Raw genomic sequence first — 15,681 nt, 5'->3', positions numbered from 1 at the left:
ATATAACTCAGGATCAGTACAGGATCAGTAATGTAATGTATGTACACAGTGACCTCACCAGCAGAATAGTGAGTACAGCTCTGGAGTATAATACAGGATATAACTCAGGATCAGTACAGGATAAGTAATGTAATGTCATGTACACAGTGATCTCACCAGCAGAATAGTGAGTACAGCTCTGGAGTATAATACAGGATATAACTCAGGATCAGTACAGAATAAGTAATGTAATGTATGTACACAGTGATCTCACCAGCAGAATAGTGAGTCCAGCTCTGGAGTATAATACAGGATATAACTCAGGATCAGTACAGGATAAGTAATGTATGTACACAGTGACCTCACCCAGCAGAATAGTGAGTACAGCTCTGGAGTATAATACAGGATATAACTCAGGATCAGTACAGGATAAGTAATGTAATGTATGTACACAGTGACCTCACCAGCAGAATAGTGAGTACAGCTCTGGAGTATAATACAGGATATAACTCAGGATCAGTACAGGATAAGTAATGTAATGTATGTACACAGTGATCTCACCAGCAGAATAGTGAGTACAGCTCTGGGGTATAATACAGGATATAACTCAGGATCAGTACAGAATAAGTAATGTAATGTATGTACACAGTGACCTCACCAGCAGAATAGTGAGTACAGCTCTGGAGTATAATACAGGATATAACTCAGGATCAGTACAGGATAAGTAATGTAATGTATGTACACAGTGATCTCACCAGCAGAATAGTGAGTACAGCTCTGGAGTATAATACAGGATATAACTCAGGATCAGTACAGGATAAGTAATGTAATGTATGTACACAGTGATCTCACCAGCAGAATAGTGAGTACAGCTCTGGAGTATAATACAGGATATAAATCAGGATCAGTACAGAATAAGTAATGTAATGTATGTACACAGTGACCTCACCAGCAGAATAGTGAGTACAGCTCTGGAGTATAATACAGGATATAACTCAGGATCAGTACAGGATAAGTAATGTATGTACACAGTGACATCACCAGCAGAATAGTGAGTACAGCTCTGGAGTATAATACAGGATATAACTCAGGATCAGTGCAGGATAAGTAATGTAATGTATGTACACAGTGACCTCACCAGCAGAATAGTGAGTACAGCTCTGGAGTATAATACAGGATATAACTCAGGATCAGTACAGGATAAGTAATGTAATGTATGTACACAGTGACCTCACCAGCAGAATAGTGAGTACAGCTCTGGGGTATAATACAGGATATAACTCAGGATCAGTACAGGATAAGTAATGTAATGTATGTACACAGTGATCTCACCAGCAGAATAGTGAGTACAGCTCTGGAGTATAATACAGGATATAACTCAGGATCAGTACAGGATAAGTAATGTAATGTATTTACACAGTGATCTCACCAGCAGAATAGTGAGTACAGCTCTGGAGTATAATACAGGATATAACTCAGGATCAGTACAGGATAAGTAATGTAATGTATGTACACAGTGACCTCACCAGCAGAATAGTGAGTGCAGCTCTGGAGTATAATACAGGATATAACTCAGGATCAGTACAGGATAAGTAATGTAATGTATATACACAGTGACCTCACCAGCAGAATAGTGAGTACAGCTCTGGGGTATAATACAGGACATAACTCAGGATCAGTACAGGATAAGTAATGTAATGTATGTACACAGTGATCTCACCAGCAGAATAGTGAGTACAGCTCTGGAGTATAATACAGGATATAACTCAGGATCAGTTACAGAATAAGTAATGTAATGTATGTACACAGTGACCTCACCAGCAGAATAGTGAGTACAGCTCTGGAGTATAATACAGGATATAACTCAGGATCAGTACAGGATAAGTAATGTATGTACACAGTGACCTCACCAGCAGAATAGTGAGTACAGCTCTGGAGTATAATACAGGATATAACTCAGGATCAGTGCAGGATAAGTAATGTAATGTATGTACACAGTGATCTCACCAGCAGAATAGTGAGTACAGCTCTGGAGTATAATACAGGATATAACTCAGGATCAGTACAGGATAAGTAATGTAATGTATGTACACAGTGATCTCACCAGCAGAATAGTGAGTACAGCTCTGGAGTATAATACAGGATATAACTCAGGATCAGTACAGAATGTAATGTATTTACACAGTGATCTCACCAGCAGAATAGGTGGTAGTGAGTACAGCTCTGGAGTATAATACAGGATATAACTCAGGATCAGTACAGGATAAGTAATGTAATGTATGTACACAGTGACCTCACCAGCAGAATAGTGAGTGCAGCTCTGGAGTATAATACAGGATATAACTCAGGATCAGTACAGGATAAGTAATGTAATGTATATACACAGTGACCTCACCAGCAGAATAGTGAGTACAGCTCTGGGGTATAATACAGGACATAACTCAGGATCAGTACAGGATAAGTAATGTAATGTATGTACACAGTGATCTCACCAGCAGAATAGTGAGTACAGCTCTGGAGTATAATACAGGATATAACTCAGGATCAGTACAGAATAAGTAATGTAATGTATGTACACAGTGACCTCACCAGCAGAATAGTGAGTACAGCTCTGGAGTATAATACAGGATATAACTCAGGATCAGTACAGGATAAGTAATGTATGTACACAGTGACCTCACCAGCAGAATAGTGAGTACAGCTCTGGAGTATAATACAGGATATAACTCAGGATCAGTGCAGGATAAGTAATGTAATGTATGTACACAGTGATCTCACCAGCAGAATAGTGAGTACAGCTCTGGAGTATAATACAGGATATAACTCAGGATCAGTACAGGATAAGTAATGTAATGTATTTACACAGTGATCTCACCAGCAGAATAGTGAGTACAGCTCTGGAGTATAATACAGGATATAACTCAGGATCAGTACAGGATAAGTAATGTAATGTATGTACACAGTGACCTCACCAGCAGAATAGTGAGTGCAGCTCTGGAGTATAATACAGGATATAACTCAGGATCAGTACAGGATAAGTAATGTAATGTATGTACACAGTGACCTCACCAGCAGAATAGTGAGTACAGCTCTGGGGTATAATACAGGACATAACTCAGGATCAGTACAGGATAAGTAATGTAATGTATGTACACAGTGATCTCACCAGCAGAATAGTGAGTACAGCTCTGGAGTATAATACAGGATATAACTCAGGATCAGTACAGGATAAGTAATGTAATGTATGTACACAGTGACCTCACCAGCAGAATAGTGAGTGCAGCTCTGGAGTATAATACAGGATATAACTCAGGATCAGTATAGGATAAGTAATGTAATGTATGTACACAGTGACCTCACCAGCAGAATAGTGAGTACAGCTCTGGAGTATAATACAGGATATAACTCAGGATCAGTACAGGATAAGTAATGTAATGTATGTACACAGTGATCTCACCAGCAGAATAGTGAGTACAGCTCTGGAGTATAATACAGGATATAACTCAGGATCAGTACAGGATAAGTAATGTAATGTATGTACACAGTGATCTCACCAGCAGAATAGTGAGTACAGCTCTGGGGTATAATACAGGATATAACTCAGGATCAGTACAGGATAAGTAATGTAATGTATGTACACAGTGATCTCACCAGCAGAATAGTGAGTACAGCTCTGGGGTATAGTACAGGATATAACTCAGGATCAGTACAGGATAAGTAATGTAATGTATGTACACAGTGATCTCACCAGCAGAATAGTGAGTACAGCTCTGGGGTATAATACAGGATATAACTCAGGATCAGTACAGGATAAGTAATGTAATGTATGTACACAGTGACCTCACCAGCAGAATAGTGAGTACAGCTCTGGAGTATAATACAGGATATAACTCAGGATCAGTACAGGATAAGTAATGTAATGTATGTACACAGTGACCTCACCAGCAGAATAGTGAGTACAGCTCTGGGGTATAATACAGGATATAACTCAGGATCAGTACTGGACACTTACTCTGCTTTGCCAGGTCACGACTAACAAAAGCAGCATCCACGTCCTCTAATAGAATGATGCTTTGCTGCGGAGCGACGCTCAGGAGGTGGTTCAGGCGGTCGTCGGACAGGCTGTTGTCACTCAGGCTCATCAGGCAGATGCTGTACTCCAGCTCTCCGGCCAGGGCTGTGCTGGGAGAAGACAGATGGAGGGTTTACAGTATTTCCCACTGGCGGTAATAGCTGCTGATTATTAAAATACAATATTTAGCTGCGCTGACATTATCAAGGGAGTGAGGCTAAAGACCGCCGGACCGGAAACCCCTTCTTATAGGAGCTGATTGTCACATGTTCAGATAAATCATCACTGTGCGCATCACAACCGACCAATCACTGCATCATTCAATGTCCCATCACATGTGTATAACACCCGACCAATCACTGCATTATACAATGTCCGATCACATGTGTATAACAACCGACCAATCACTGCATCATTCATCATTCAACGTCCAATCACATGTGTATAACACCCGACCAATCACTGCATCATTCATCATACAATGTCCTATCACATGTGTATAACACCCGACCAATCACTGCATCATTCATCATTCAACGTCCAATCACATGTGTATAACACCCGACCAATCACTGCATCATTCATCATTCAATGTCCCATCACATGTGTATAACACCCGACCAATCACTGCATCATTCATCATACAATGTCCGATCACATGTGTATAACACCCGACCAATCACTGCATCATTCAATGTCCCATCACATGCGTATAACAACTGACCAATCACTGCATCATTCAATGTCCCATCACATGTGTATAACACCCGACCAATCACTGCATTATACAATGTCCGATCACATGTGTATAACACCCGACCAATCACTGCATCATTCATCATACAATGTCCGATCACATGTGTATAACACCCGACCAATCACTGCATCATTCAATGTCCCATCACATGCGTATAACAACTGACCAATCACTGCATCATTCAATGTCCCATCACATGTGTATAACACCCGACCAATCACTGCATTATACAATGTCCGATCACATGTGTATAACAACCGACCAATCACTGCATCATTCATCATTCAACGTCCAATCACATGTGTATAACACCCGACCAATCACTGCATCATTCATCATACAATGTCCCATCACATGTGTATAACACCCGACCAATCACTGCATCATTGATTATACAATGTCTAAACTTATCCCCCTTATACAGTATATAGTATACACTTATACTCCCTATACAGTATATAGTATACACTTATACCCCTTATACAGTACATAGTATACACTTATACCCCTTATACAGTATATAGTATACACTTATACCCCTTATACAGTACATAGTATACACTTATCCCCCTTATACAGTATATATTATACACTTATCCCCCTTATACAGTATATAGTATACACTTGTACCCCTTATACAGTATATAGTATACACTTATACTCCCTATACAGTATATAGTATACACTTATACCCCTTATACAGTACATAGTATACACTTATACCCCTTATACAGTATATAGTATACACTTGTACCCCCTATACAGTATATAGTATACACTTATCCCCCTTATACAGTATATAGTATACACTTATCCCCCTTATACAGTATATAGTATACACTTATACCCCTTATACAGTATATAGTATACACTTATCCCCCTTATACAGTATATAGTATACACTTATACTCCCTATACAGTATATAGTATACACTTATACCCCTTATACAGTATATAGTATACACTTATCCCCCTTATACAGTATATAGTATACACTTATCCCCCTTATACAGTATATAGTATACACTTATACCCCTTATACAGTATATAGTATACACTTGTACCCCCTATACAGTATATAGTATACACTTATCCCCCTTATACAGTATATAGTATACACTTGTACCCCTTATACAGTATATAGTATACACTTATCCCCCTTATACAGTATATAGTATACACTTATACCCCTTATACAGTATATAGTATACACTTATCCCCCTTATACAGTATATAGTATACACTTATCCCCCTTATACAGTATATAGTATACACTTATCCCCCTTATACAGTATATAGTATACACTTATACCCCTTATACAGTATATAGTATACACTTATACCCCTTATACAGTATATAGTATACACTTATCCCCCTTATACAGTATATAGTATACACTTATCCCCCTTATACAGTATATAGTATACACTTATCCCCCTTATACAGTATATAGTATACACTTGTACCCCTTATACAGTATATAGTATACACTTATCCCCCTTATACAGTATATAGTATACACTTATACCCCTTATACAGTATATAGTATACACTTATCCCCCTTATACAGTATATAGTATACACTTATCCCCCTTATACAGTATATATTATACACTTATACTCCCTATACAGTATATAGTATACACTTATACCCCTTATACAGTATATAGTATACACTTATCCCCCTTATACAGTATATATTATACACTTATACTCCCTATACAGTATATAGTATACACTTATACCCCTTATACAGTATATAGTATACACTTGTACCCCTTATACAGTATATAGTATACACTTGTACCCCTTATACAGTATATAGTATACACTTATACCCCTTATACAGTATATAGTATACACTTATCCCCCTTATACAGTATATAGTATACACTTATCCCCCTTATACAGTATATAGTATACACTTATCCCCCTTATACAGTATATAGTATACACTTATCCCCCTTATACAGTATATAGTATACACTTATCCCCCTTATACAGTATATAGTATACACTTATACCCCTTATACAGTATATAGTATACACTTATCCCCCTTATACAGTATATAGTATACACTTATCCCCCTTATACAGTATATAGTATACACTTGTACCCCTTATACAGTATATAGTATACACTTATCCCCCTTATACAGTATATAGTATACACTTATACTCCCTATACAGTATATAGTATACACTTATCCCCCTTATACAGTATATAGTATACACTTATCCCCCTTATACAGTATATAGTATACACTTGTACCCCTTATACAGTATATAGTATACACTTATCCCCCTTATACAGTATATAGTATACACTTATCCCCCTTATACAGTATATAGTATACACTTATCCCCCTTATACAGTATATAGTATACACTTATCCCCCTTATACAGTATATAGTATACACTTATCCCCCTTATACAGTATATAGTATACACTTATCCCCCTTATACAGTATATAGTATACACTTATACTCCCTATACAGTATATAGTATACACTTATCCCCCTTATACAGTATATAGTATACACTTATACCCCTTATACAGTATATAGTATACACTTATCCCCCTTATACAGTATATAGTATACACTTATACTCCCTATACAGTATATAGTATACACTTATACCCCTTATACAGTATATAGTATACACTTATCCCCCTTATACAGTATATAGTATACACTTATCCCCCTTATACAGTATATAGTATACACTTATCCCCCTTATACAGTATATAGTATACACTTATCCCCCTTATACAGTATATAGTATACACTTATCCCCCTTATACAGTATATAGTATACACTTATCCCCCTATACAGTATATAGTATACACTTATACTCCCTATACAGTATATAGTATACACTTATCCCCCTTATACAGTATATAGTATACACTTATACCCCTTATACAGTATATAGTATACACTTATACCCCTTATACAGTATATAGTATACACTTATCCCCCTTATACAGTATATAGTATACACTTATCCCCCTTATACAGTATATAGTATACACTTATCCCCCTTATACAGTATATAGTATACACTTATCCCCCTTATACAGTATATAGTATACACTTATCCCCCTTATACAGTATATAGTATACACTTATCCCCCTTATACAGTATATAGTATACACTTATCCCCCTTATACAGTATTTAGTATACACTTATCCCCCTTATACAGTATATAGTATACACTTATCCCCCTTATACAGTATATAGTATACACTTATACCCCTTATACAGTACATAGTATACACTTATCCCCCTTATACAGTATATAGTATACACTTATCCCCCTTATACAGTATATAGTATACACTTATCCCCCTTATACAGTATATAGTATACACTTATCCCCCTTATACAGTATATAGTATACACTTGTACCCCTTATACAGTATATAGTATACACTTGTACCCCTTATACAGTATATAGTATACACTTGTACCCCTTATACAGTATATAGTATACACTTGTACCCCTTATACAGTATATAGTATACACTTATCCCCCTTATACAGTATATAGTATACACTTGTACCCCTTATACAGTATATAGTATACACTTATCCCCCTTATACAGTATATAGTATACACTTATCCCCCTTATACAGTATATAGTATACACTTATCCCCCTTATACAGTATATAGTATACACTTGTACCCCTTATACAGTATATAGTATACACTTATCCCCCTTATACAGTATATATTATACACTTGTACCCCTTATACAGTATATAGTATACACTTGTACCCCTTATACAGTATATAGTATACACTTGTACCCCTTATACAGTATATAGTATACACTTATCCCCCTTATACAGTATATATTATACACTTATACCCCTTATACAGTATATAGTATACACTTATACCCCTTATACAGTATATATTATACACTTATCCCCCTTATACAGTATATAGTATACACTTATCCCCCTTATACAGTACATAGTATACACTTATCCCCCTTATACAGTATATATTATACACTTATCCCCCTTATACAGTATATAGTATACACTTATCCCCCTTATACAGTATATAGTATACACTTATACCCCTTATACAGTATATAGTATACACTTATCCCCCTTATACAGTATATAGTATACACTTATCCCCCTTATACAGTATATATTATACACTTATACCCCTTATACAGTATATAGTATACACTTATACCCCTTATACAGTATATATTATACACTTATCCCCCTTATACAGTATATAGTATACACTTATACCCCCTATACAGTATATAGTATACACTTATCCCCCTTATACAGTATATAGTATACACTTATCCCCCTTATACAGTATATAGTATACACTTATCCCCCTTATACAGTATATAGTATACACTTATCCCCCTTATACAGTATATAGTATACACTTATCCCCCTTATACAGTATATAGTATACACTTGTACCCCTTATACAGTATATAGTATACACTTATCCCCCTTATACAGTATATAGTATACACTTGTACCCCTTATACAGTATATAGTATACACTTATCCCCCTTATACAGTATATAGTATACACTTGTACCCCTTATACAGTATATAGTATACACTTATCCCCCTTATACAGTATATAGTATACACTTGTACCCCTTATACAGTATATAGTATACACTTATCCCCCTTATACAGTATATAGTATACACTTATCCCCCTTATACAGTATATAGTATACACTTATCCCCCTTATACAGTATATAGTATACACTTATCCCCCTTATACAGTATATAGTATACACTTGTACCCCTTATACAGTATATAGTATACACTTATCCCCCTTATACAGTATATAGTATACACTTATCCCCCTTATACAGTATATAGTATACACTTATCCCCCTTATACAGTATATAGTATACACTTATCCCCCTTATACAGTATATAGTATACACTTATCCCCCTTATACAGTATATAGTATACACTTGTACCCCTTATACAGTATATAGTATACACTTATCCCCCTTATACAGTATATAGTATACACTTGTACCCCTTATACAGTATATAGTATACACTTATCCCCCTTATACAGTATATAGTATACACTTGTACCCCTTATACAGTATATAGTATACACTTATCCCCCTTATACAGTATATAGTATACACTTGTACCCCTTATACAGTATATAGTATACACTTGTACCCCTTATACAGTATATAGTATACACTTATACCCCTTATACAGTATATAGTATACACTTGTACCCCTTATACAGTATATAGTATACACTTATCCCCCTTATACAGTATATAGTATACACTTATCCCCCTTATACAGTATATAGTATACACTTATCCCCCTTATACAGTATATAGTATACACTTATACCCCTTATACAGTATATAGTATACACTTGTACCCCTTATACAGTATATAGTATACACTTATCCCCCTTATACAGTATATAGTATACACTTATACTCCCTATACAGTATATAGTATACACTTATCCCCCTTATACAGTATATAGTATACACTTATCCCCCTTATACAGTATATAGTATACACTTATCCCCCTTATACAGTATATAGTATACACTTATCCCCCTTATACAGTATATAGTATACACTTATCCCCCTTATACAGTATATAGTATACACTTATCCCCCTTATACAGTATATAGTATACACTTATCCCCCTTATACAGTATATAGTATACACTTATACCCCTTATACAGTATATAGTATACACTTATCCCCCTTATACAGTATATAGTATACACTTATCCCCCTTATACAGTATATAGTATACACTTATACTCCCTATACAGTATATAGTATACACTTATCCCCCTTATACAGTATATAGTATACACTTATCCCCCTTATACAGTATATAGTATACACTTATACTCCTCTAGTATTACGGATTATTGGTAATGTTAGTAGTTAGGTTAATCCAATAAACTGATAAATGTGACTATAAATGGCTCCAATAAATCATAGTCAGTAGAGTAATATCTGGGATTAGACGGATAATGGCTCATCTCACAGCTCTCAGTGGGGGACACCTCTCAGTGGGGGACACCTCTCAGTGGGGGACACCTCTCAGTGGGGGACAGCTCTCAGTGGGGGACACCTCTCAGTGGGGGACACCTCTCAGTGGGGGACAGCTCTCAGTGGGGGACACCTCTCAGTGGGGGACACCTCTCAGTGGGGGACACCTCTCAGTGGGGGACACCTCTCAGTGGGGGACACCTCTCAGTGGGGGACACCTCTCAGTGGGGGACAGCTCTCAGTGGGGGACAGCTCTCAGTGGGGGACAGCTCTCAGTGGGGGACAGCTCTCAGTGGGGGACACCTCTCAGTGGGGGACACCTCTCAGTGGGGGACAGCTCTCAGTGGGGGACACCTCTCAGTGGGGGACACCTCTCAGTGGGGGACACCTCTCAGTGGGGGACACGTTTCTTTAACCATGAGTGTCCCTTATTGGGAGATTGTACTGTATATACGGCAGGGGTAGGAGAGGAGTTCTGGGTCATGTAGTCCGCCCTATAGTATTCGTTTATGTGTGTTTTCCAGGACGCCCCTATATTGTATGGGTAATGTTACCAAACAATCATAATGGACTTACATGAAGCTGCTCTTCCCACATCCCGGCGGGCCGTATAGGAGATATCCTCGTCTGTACGGGATTCCTAGGATTTATAATGAAGATTAAATATATTTCTCAGGGGTCCGCAGGACAATGCTGCCCCCATGGTCCCGATTTACCTCGCTCACTGTACCACTTCGGATTGTCGATGAATCCCTTCACATCCTGAACAATTTTATCGGAGATGCCTTCTTCTAGCACCACAGAGGTCAGGGGTCGTCTGCGTCTAGGGAAACCAAATGGTCGCCATTCTGACCCCAGCGCCGTGTACATCACCGTCTTCCCTTCCTGCTGGCGCAGAGCGAGTTCTTTGGCTATAGAGAAAACACATAGAGAAGAGAAGAAACATTACAGCGCGGTGTCGCAGTGTATTATATCATATCTCATTGTATCATATTGTATTCTATTGCATCGTATTGTATTCTATCGTATCTAATTGTATCATATCTAATTGTATCGTATTGTATTCTATTGTATCGTATTGTATTCTATTGTATCTAATTGTATCGTATTCTATCGTATCTAATTGTATCGTATTGTATTCTATCATATCTTATTTTATTGTATTCTATCGTATCTAATTGTATTGTATTCTATCGTATCTAATTGTATCGTATCTAATTGTATTGTATTCTATCGTATCTCATTGTATCGTATCTAATTGTATCGTATTCTATCGTATCTAATGGTATCGTATTGTATTCTATCGTATCTCATTGTATCGTATCTAATTGTATCGTATCTAATTGTATTGTATTCTATCGTATCTCATTGTATCGTATTGTATTCTATTGTATCTAATTGTATCGTATTCTATCGTATCTAATTGTATCGTATTGTATTCTATCATATCTTATTTTATTGTATTCTATCGTATCTAATTGTATCGTATTGTATTCTATCGTATCTAATTGTATTGTATCTAATTGTATTGTATTCTATCGTATCTCATTGTATCATATCTAATTGTATCGTATCTAATTTTATCGTATTCTATCGTATTTAATTGTATCGTATTGTATTCTATCGTATCTTATTTTATTGTATTCTATCGTATCTAATTGTATCGTATCTAATTGTATTGTATTCTATCGTATCTTATTTTATTGTATTCTATCGTATCTAATTGTATTGTATTCTATCGTATCTAATTGTATCGTATTCTATCGTATCTAATTGTATCGTATTCTATCGTATCTAATTGTATCATATTGTATTCTATCGTATCTAATTGTATCATATTGTATTCTATCGTATCTAATTGTATCATATTGTATTCTATCGTATCTAATTTTTGTTGTATCTAATTGTATCGTATTGTATTCTATCGTATCTTATTTTATTGTATTCTATCATATCTAATTGTATTGTATCTAATTGTATTGTATCTAATTGTATTGTATTCTATCTTATCTTATTGTATCATATCTAATTGTATCGTATCTAATTTTATCGTAATCTATCGTATCTAATTGTATCGTATTGTATTCTATCATATCTTATTTTATTGTATTCTATCGTATCTAATTGTATCGTATTGTATTCTATCGTATCTTATTTTATTGTATTCTATCGTATCTAATTGTATTGTATTCTATCGTATCTAATTGTATCGTATTCTATCGTATCTAATTGTATTGTATTCTATCGATCTAATTGTATCGTATCTAATTGTATTGTATTCTATCGATCTAATTGTATCATATTCTATTGTATCATATTCTATCGATCTAATTGTATCATATTCTATTGTATCATATTCTATCGATCTAATTGTATCATATTCTATCGATCTAATTGTATCATATTCTATTGTATCATATTCTATTGTATCATATTCTATCGATCTAATTGTATCATATTCTATTGAATCATATTCTATCGTATCTAATTGTATCATATTCTATTGTATCATATTCTATCGATCTAATTGTATCGTATCTAATTGTATTGTATTCTATCGATCTAATTGTATCATATTCTATTGTATCATATTCTATCGATCTAATTGTATCATATTCTATTGTATCATATTCTATCGATCTAATTGTATCGTATCTAATTGTATCATATTCTATCGATCTAATTGTATCATATTCTATTGTATCATATTCTATCGATCTAATTGTATCATATTCTATTGTATCATATTCTATCGTATCTTAATGTATCGCATTGTATTCTGTCTTATCTTATTGTATCATATTATATTGTATCTAATTGTATCATATTCTATTGTATATTATTGTATCATATCATATTATATTGTATCTAATTGTATCATATTCTATAGTATCTTATTGTATCATAATGTATTCTATCGTATCTAATTGTATCTTATTGTATTCTATCATATCTTATCGTATTGTATCATTCTATCGTATCTAATTGTATCGTATTCTGTCTTATCTTATTGTATTGTATCATATTCTATCGTATCTTGGTGTATGGTATTGTATTCTATTGTATCCAATTGTATCTTATTGTATTCTATCGCATCTTGTATCGTACAATATTCTCTTATCTAATTGTATCGGATCTTATTGTATCGTATTGTATTCTATCGTATCTAATTCTATCGTATTTCATGGTATCGTATTCTATCGTATCTAATTCTATCGTATTTCATGGTATCGTATTCTATCGTATCTAATTCTATCGTATTTCATGGTATCGTATTCTATTGTATCTTATTGTATCGTATAATATTCTATCGTATCTAATTGAATTGTATTACCTCGTAGCATATTTTGTCGCATTATTTCGTATCTTACTGTATTGTATCCTACTGTATCTAATTGTAACGTATTGTATTGTATAAAATTGTATCATATTCTATCGTATCGTGTTCTATCACATTATTGTATAGTATCTTATTGTGTCATATCGTATCGTGGACGTCCGTGGCAGAACCTTCTTGGAGAATGTGGAAGAAAAGGTCCCGATTAGTCCCGACTGCGGTGAACGTGACTGACTCCCATGGGGTCCCGCTGTGTAAGTCGATCATTTGCTTCTCACGATTTCTCTCTATACGAATCCACTTATTTCGGTACCTTAAAGAGAAGAAACAAAGATGGAGTCTACGGCCCTGTTCACGTGGTGGAATTTTTGCTGATTGTCCACATTTTCTTCTGGCGCCCGCTCGGACCGCTCAGAAGTGCGCCACCTCCATAGACGGCGATTCTTTTGGCTGGAGTCGGGATTTCTGTAGCAGAATCCTAGTGTAATTAATGGGAATGGACGTATGTCTTTTTTCAGCCATAGTAACTATGGAATCTGCTGCAGTGTGAACATGGCCTATTATATCACAGAGATGGGGAGGTCTGGATGAGGAATACATTGTCTCTGCGGGGGAAGTACTCACCAAATGAAGTGATTCCCGGGGCTGGGCACAAAGTCAAACTTGGTGCTGATGCGGCCGCTCTCGTGCTGCAGGTACGAGGTCTCTACGCTCAGATGTTGTGTACGTTTGGCGTGATGGGAGATCCAGCTCAGCAGCCATTGGTAACTCTTGTCCTTGCTGGGGACCTCCAGTGTTATCATGTAATGTCTCCGGAAGGCCACCATTCCAAGCTGGGCACTCTTACGGGCTAATGCCAGCGCCGTGCCCACGCCAACCAGACCAAACCCTGCCCCAAAGTAAGGGTTGTCCTTCAGGGCCGCCACGAAGTCTGAGAAGGGCATTGTGACTGATGATGAGGAGACCAGAGCAGCGTTATCTCTGTGGGGAGAGAACGGTAAGAGTCATCATACAGGGTGATGTAATACAGGGTGATGTAATACAGGGTGATGTGTAAGGGTGATGTATAATGATGTGTAATGGTGAAGTATAATGGTGATGTATAATGGTGTATAATGGTGAAGTATAATGGTGATGTATAATGGTGTATAATGGTGATGTATAATGGTGTATAATGGTGATGTATAATGGTGATGTATAATGGTGATGTATAATGGTGATGTATAATGGTGATGTATAATGATGTATAATGATGTATAATGGAGATGTATAATGGTGATGTATAATGATGTATAATGGAGATGTGAAATGGTGATGTATAATGGAGATGTATAATGGAGATGTATAATGGAGATGTATAATGGAGATGTATAATGATGTATAATGGAGATGTATAATGGAGATGTATAATGGTGATGTATAATGGAGATGTATAATGGTGATGTATAATGGAGATGTATAA

The 15,681-nt window shown here is 35.9% G+C and overlaps 1 protein-coding gene across 1 annotated transcript; it reads right to left on the bottom strand.

Moving 5' to 3' along the window:
- Positions 1-3,991: 3,991 nt before the first annotated feature.
- Positions 3,992-15,341, bottom strand: LOC130325574 (mitochondrial chaperone BCS1; the record flags this gene model as incomplete). Its single annotated transcript, XM_056553309.1, has 5 exons — positions 14,844-15,341; positions 14,393-14,532; positions 11,599-11,793; positions 11,459-11,522; positions 3,992-4,161 (listed from the first exon to the last, which is right to left on the bottom strand). Coding segments are annotated over exons 1-5 (889 nt in total), but the record flags the coding sequence as incomplete, so codon positions are not given.
- Between the last annotated feature and the right edge of the window lie 340 nt (positions 15,342-15,681).

This window comes from Hyla sarda, unplaced genomic scaffold, assembly GCF_029499605.1.
Source record: "Hyla sarda isolate aHylSar1 unplaced genomic scaffold, aHylSar1.hap1 scaffold_2720, whole genome shotgun sequence".
In the NCBI taxonomy this organism is placed as follows: domain Eukaryota; kingdom Metazoa; phylum Chordata; class Amphibia; order Anura; family Hylidae; genus Hyla; species Hyla sarda.
The sequence above is the reverse complement of the archived record's forward strand: the minus strand, read 5'-3'. Positions and strand labels throughout refer to the sequence as shown.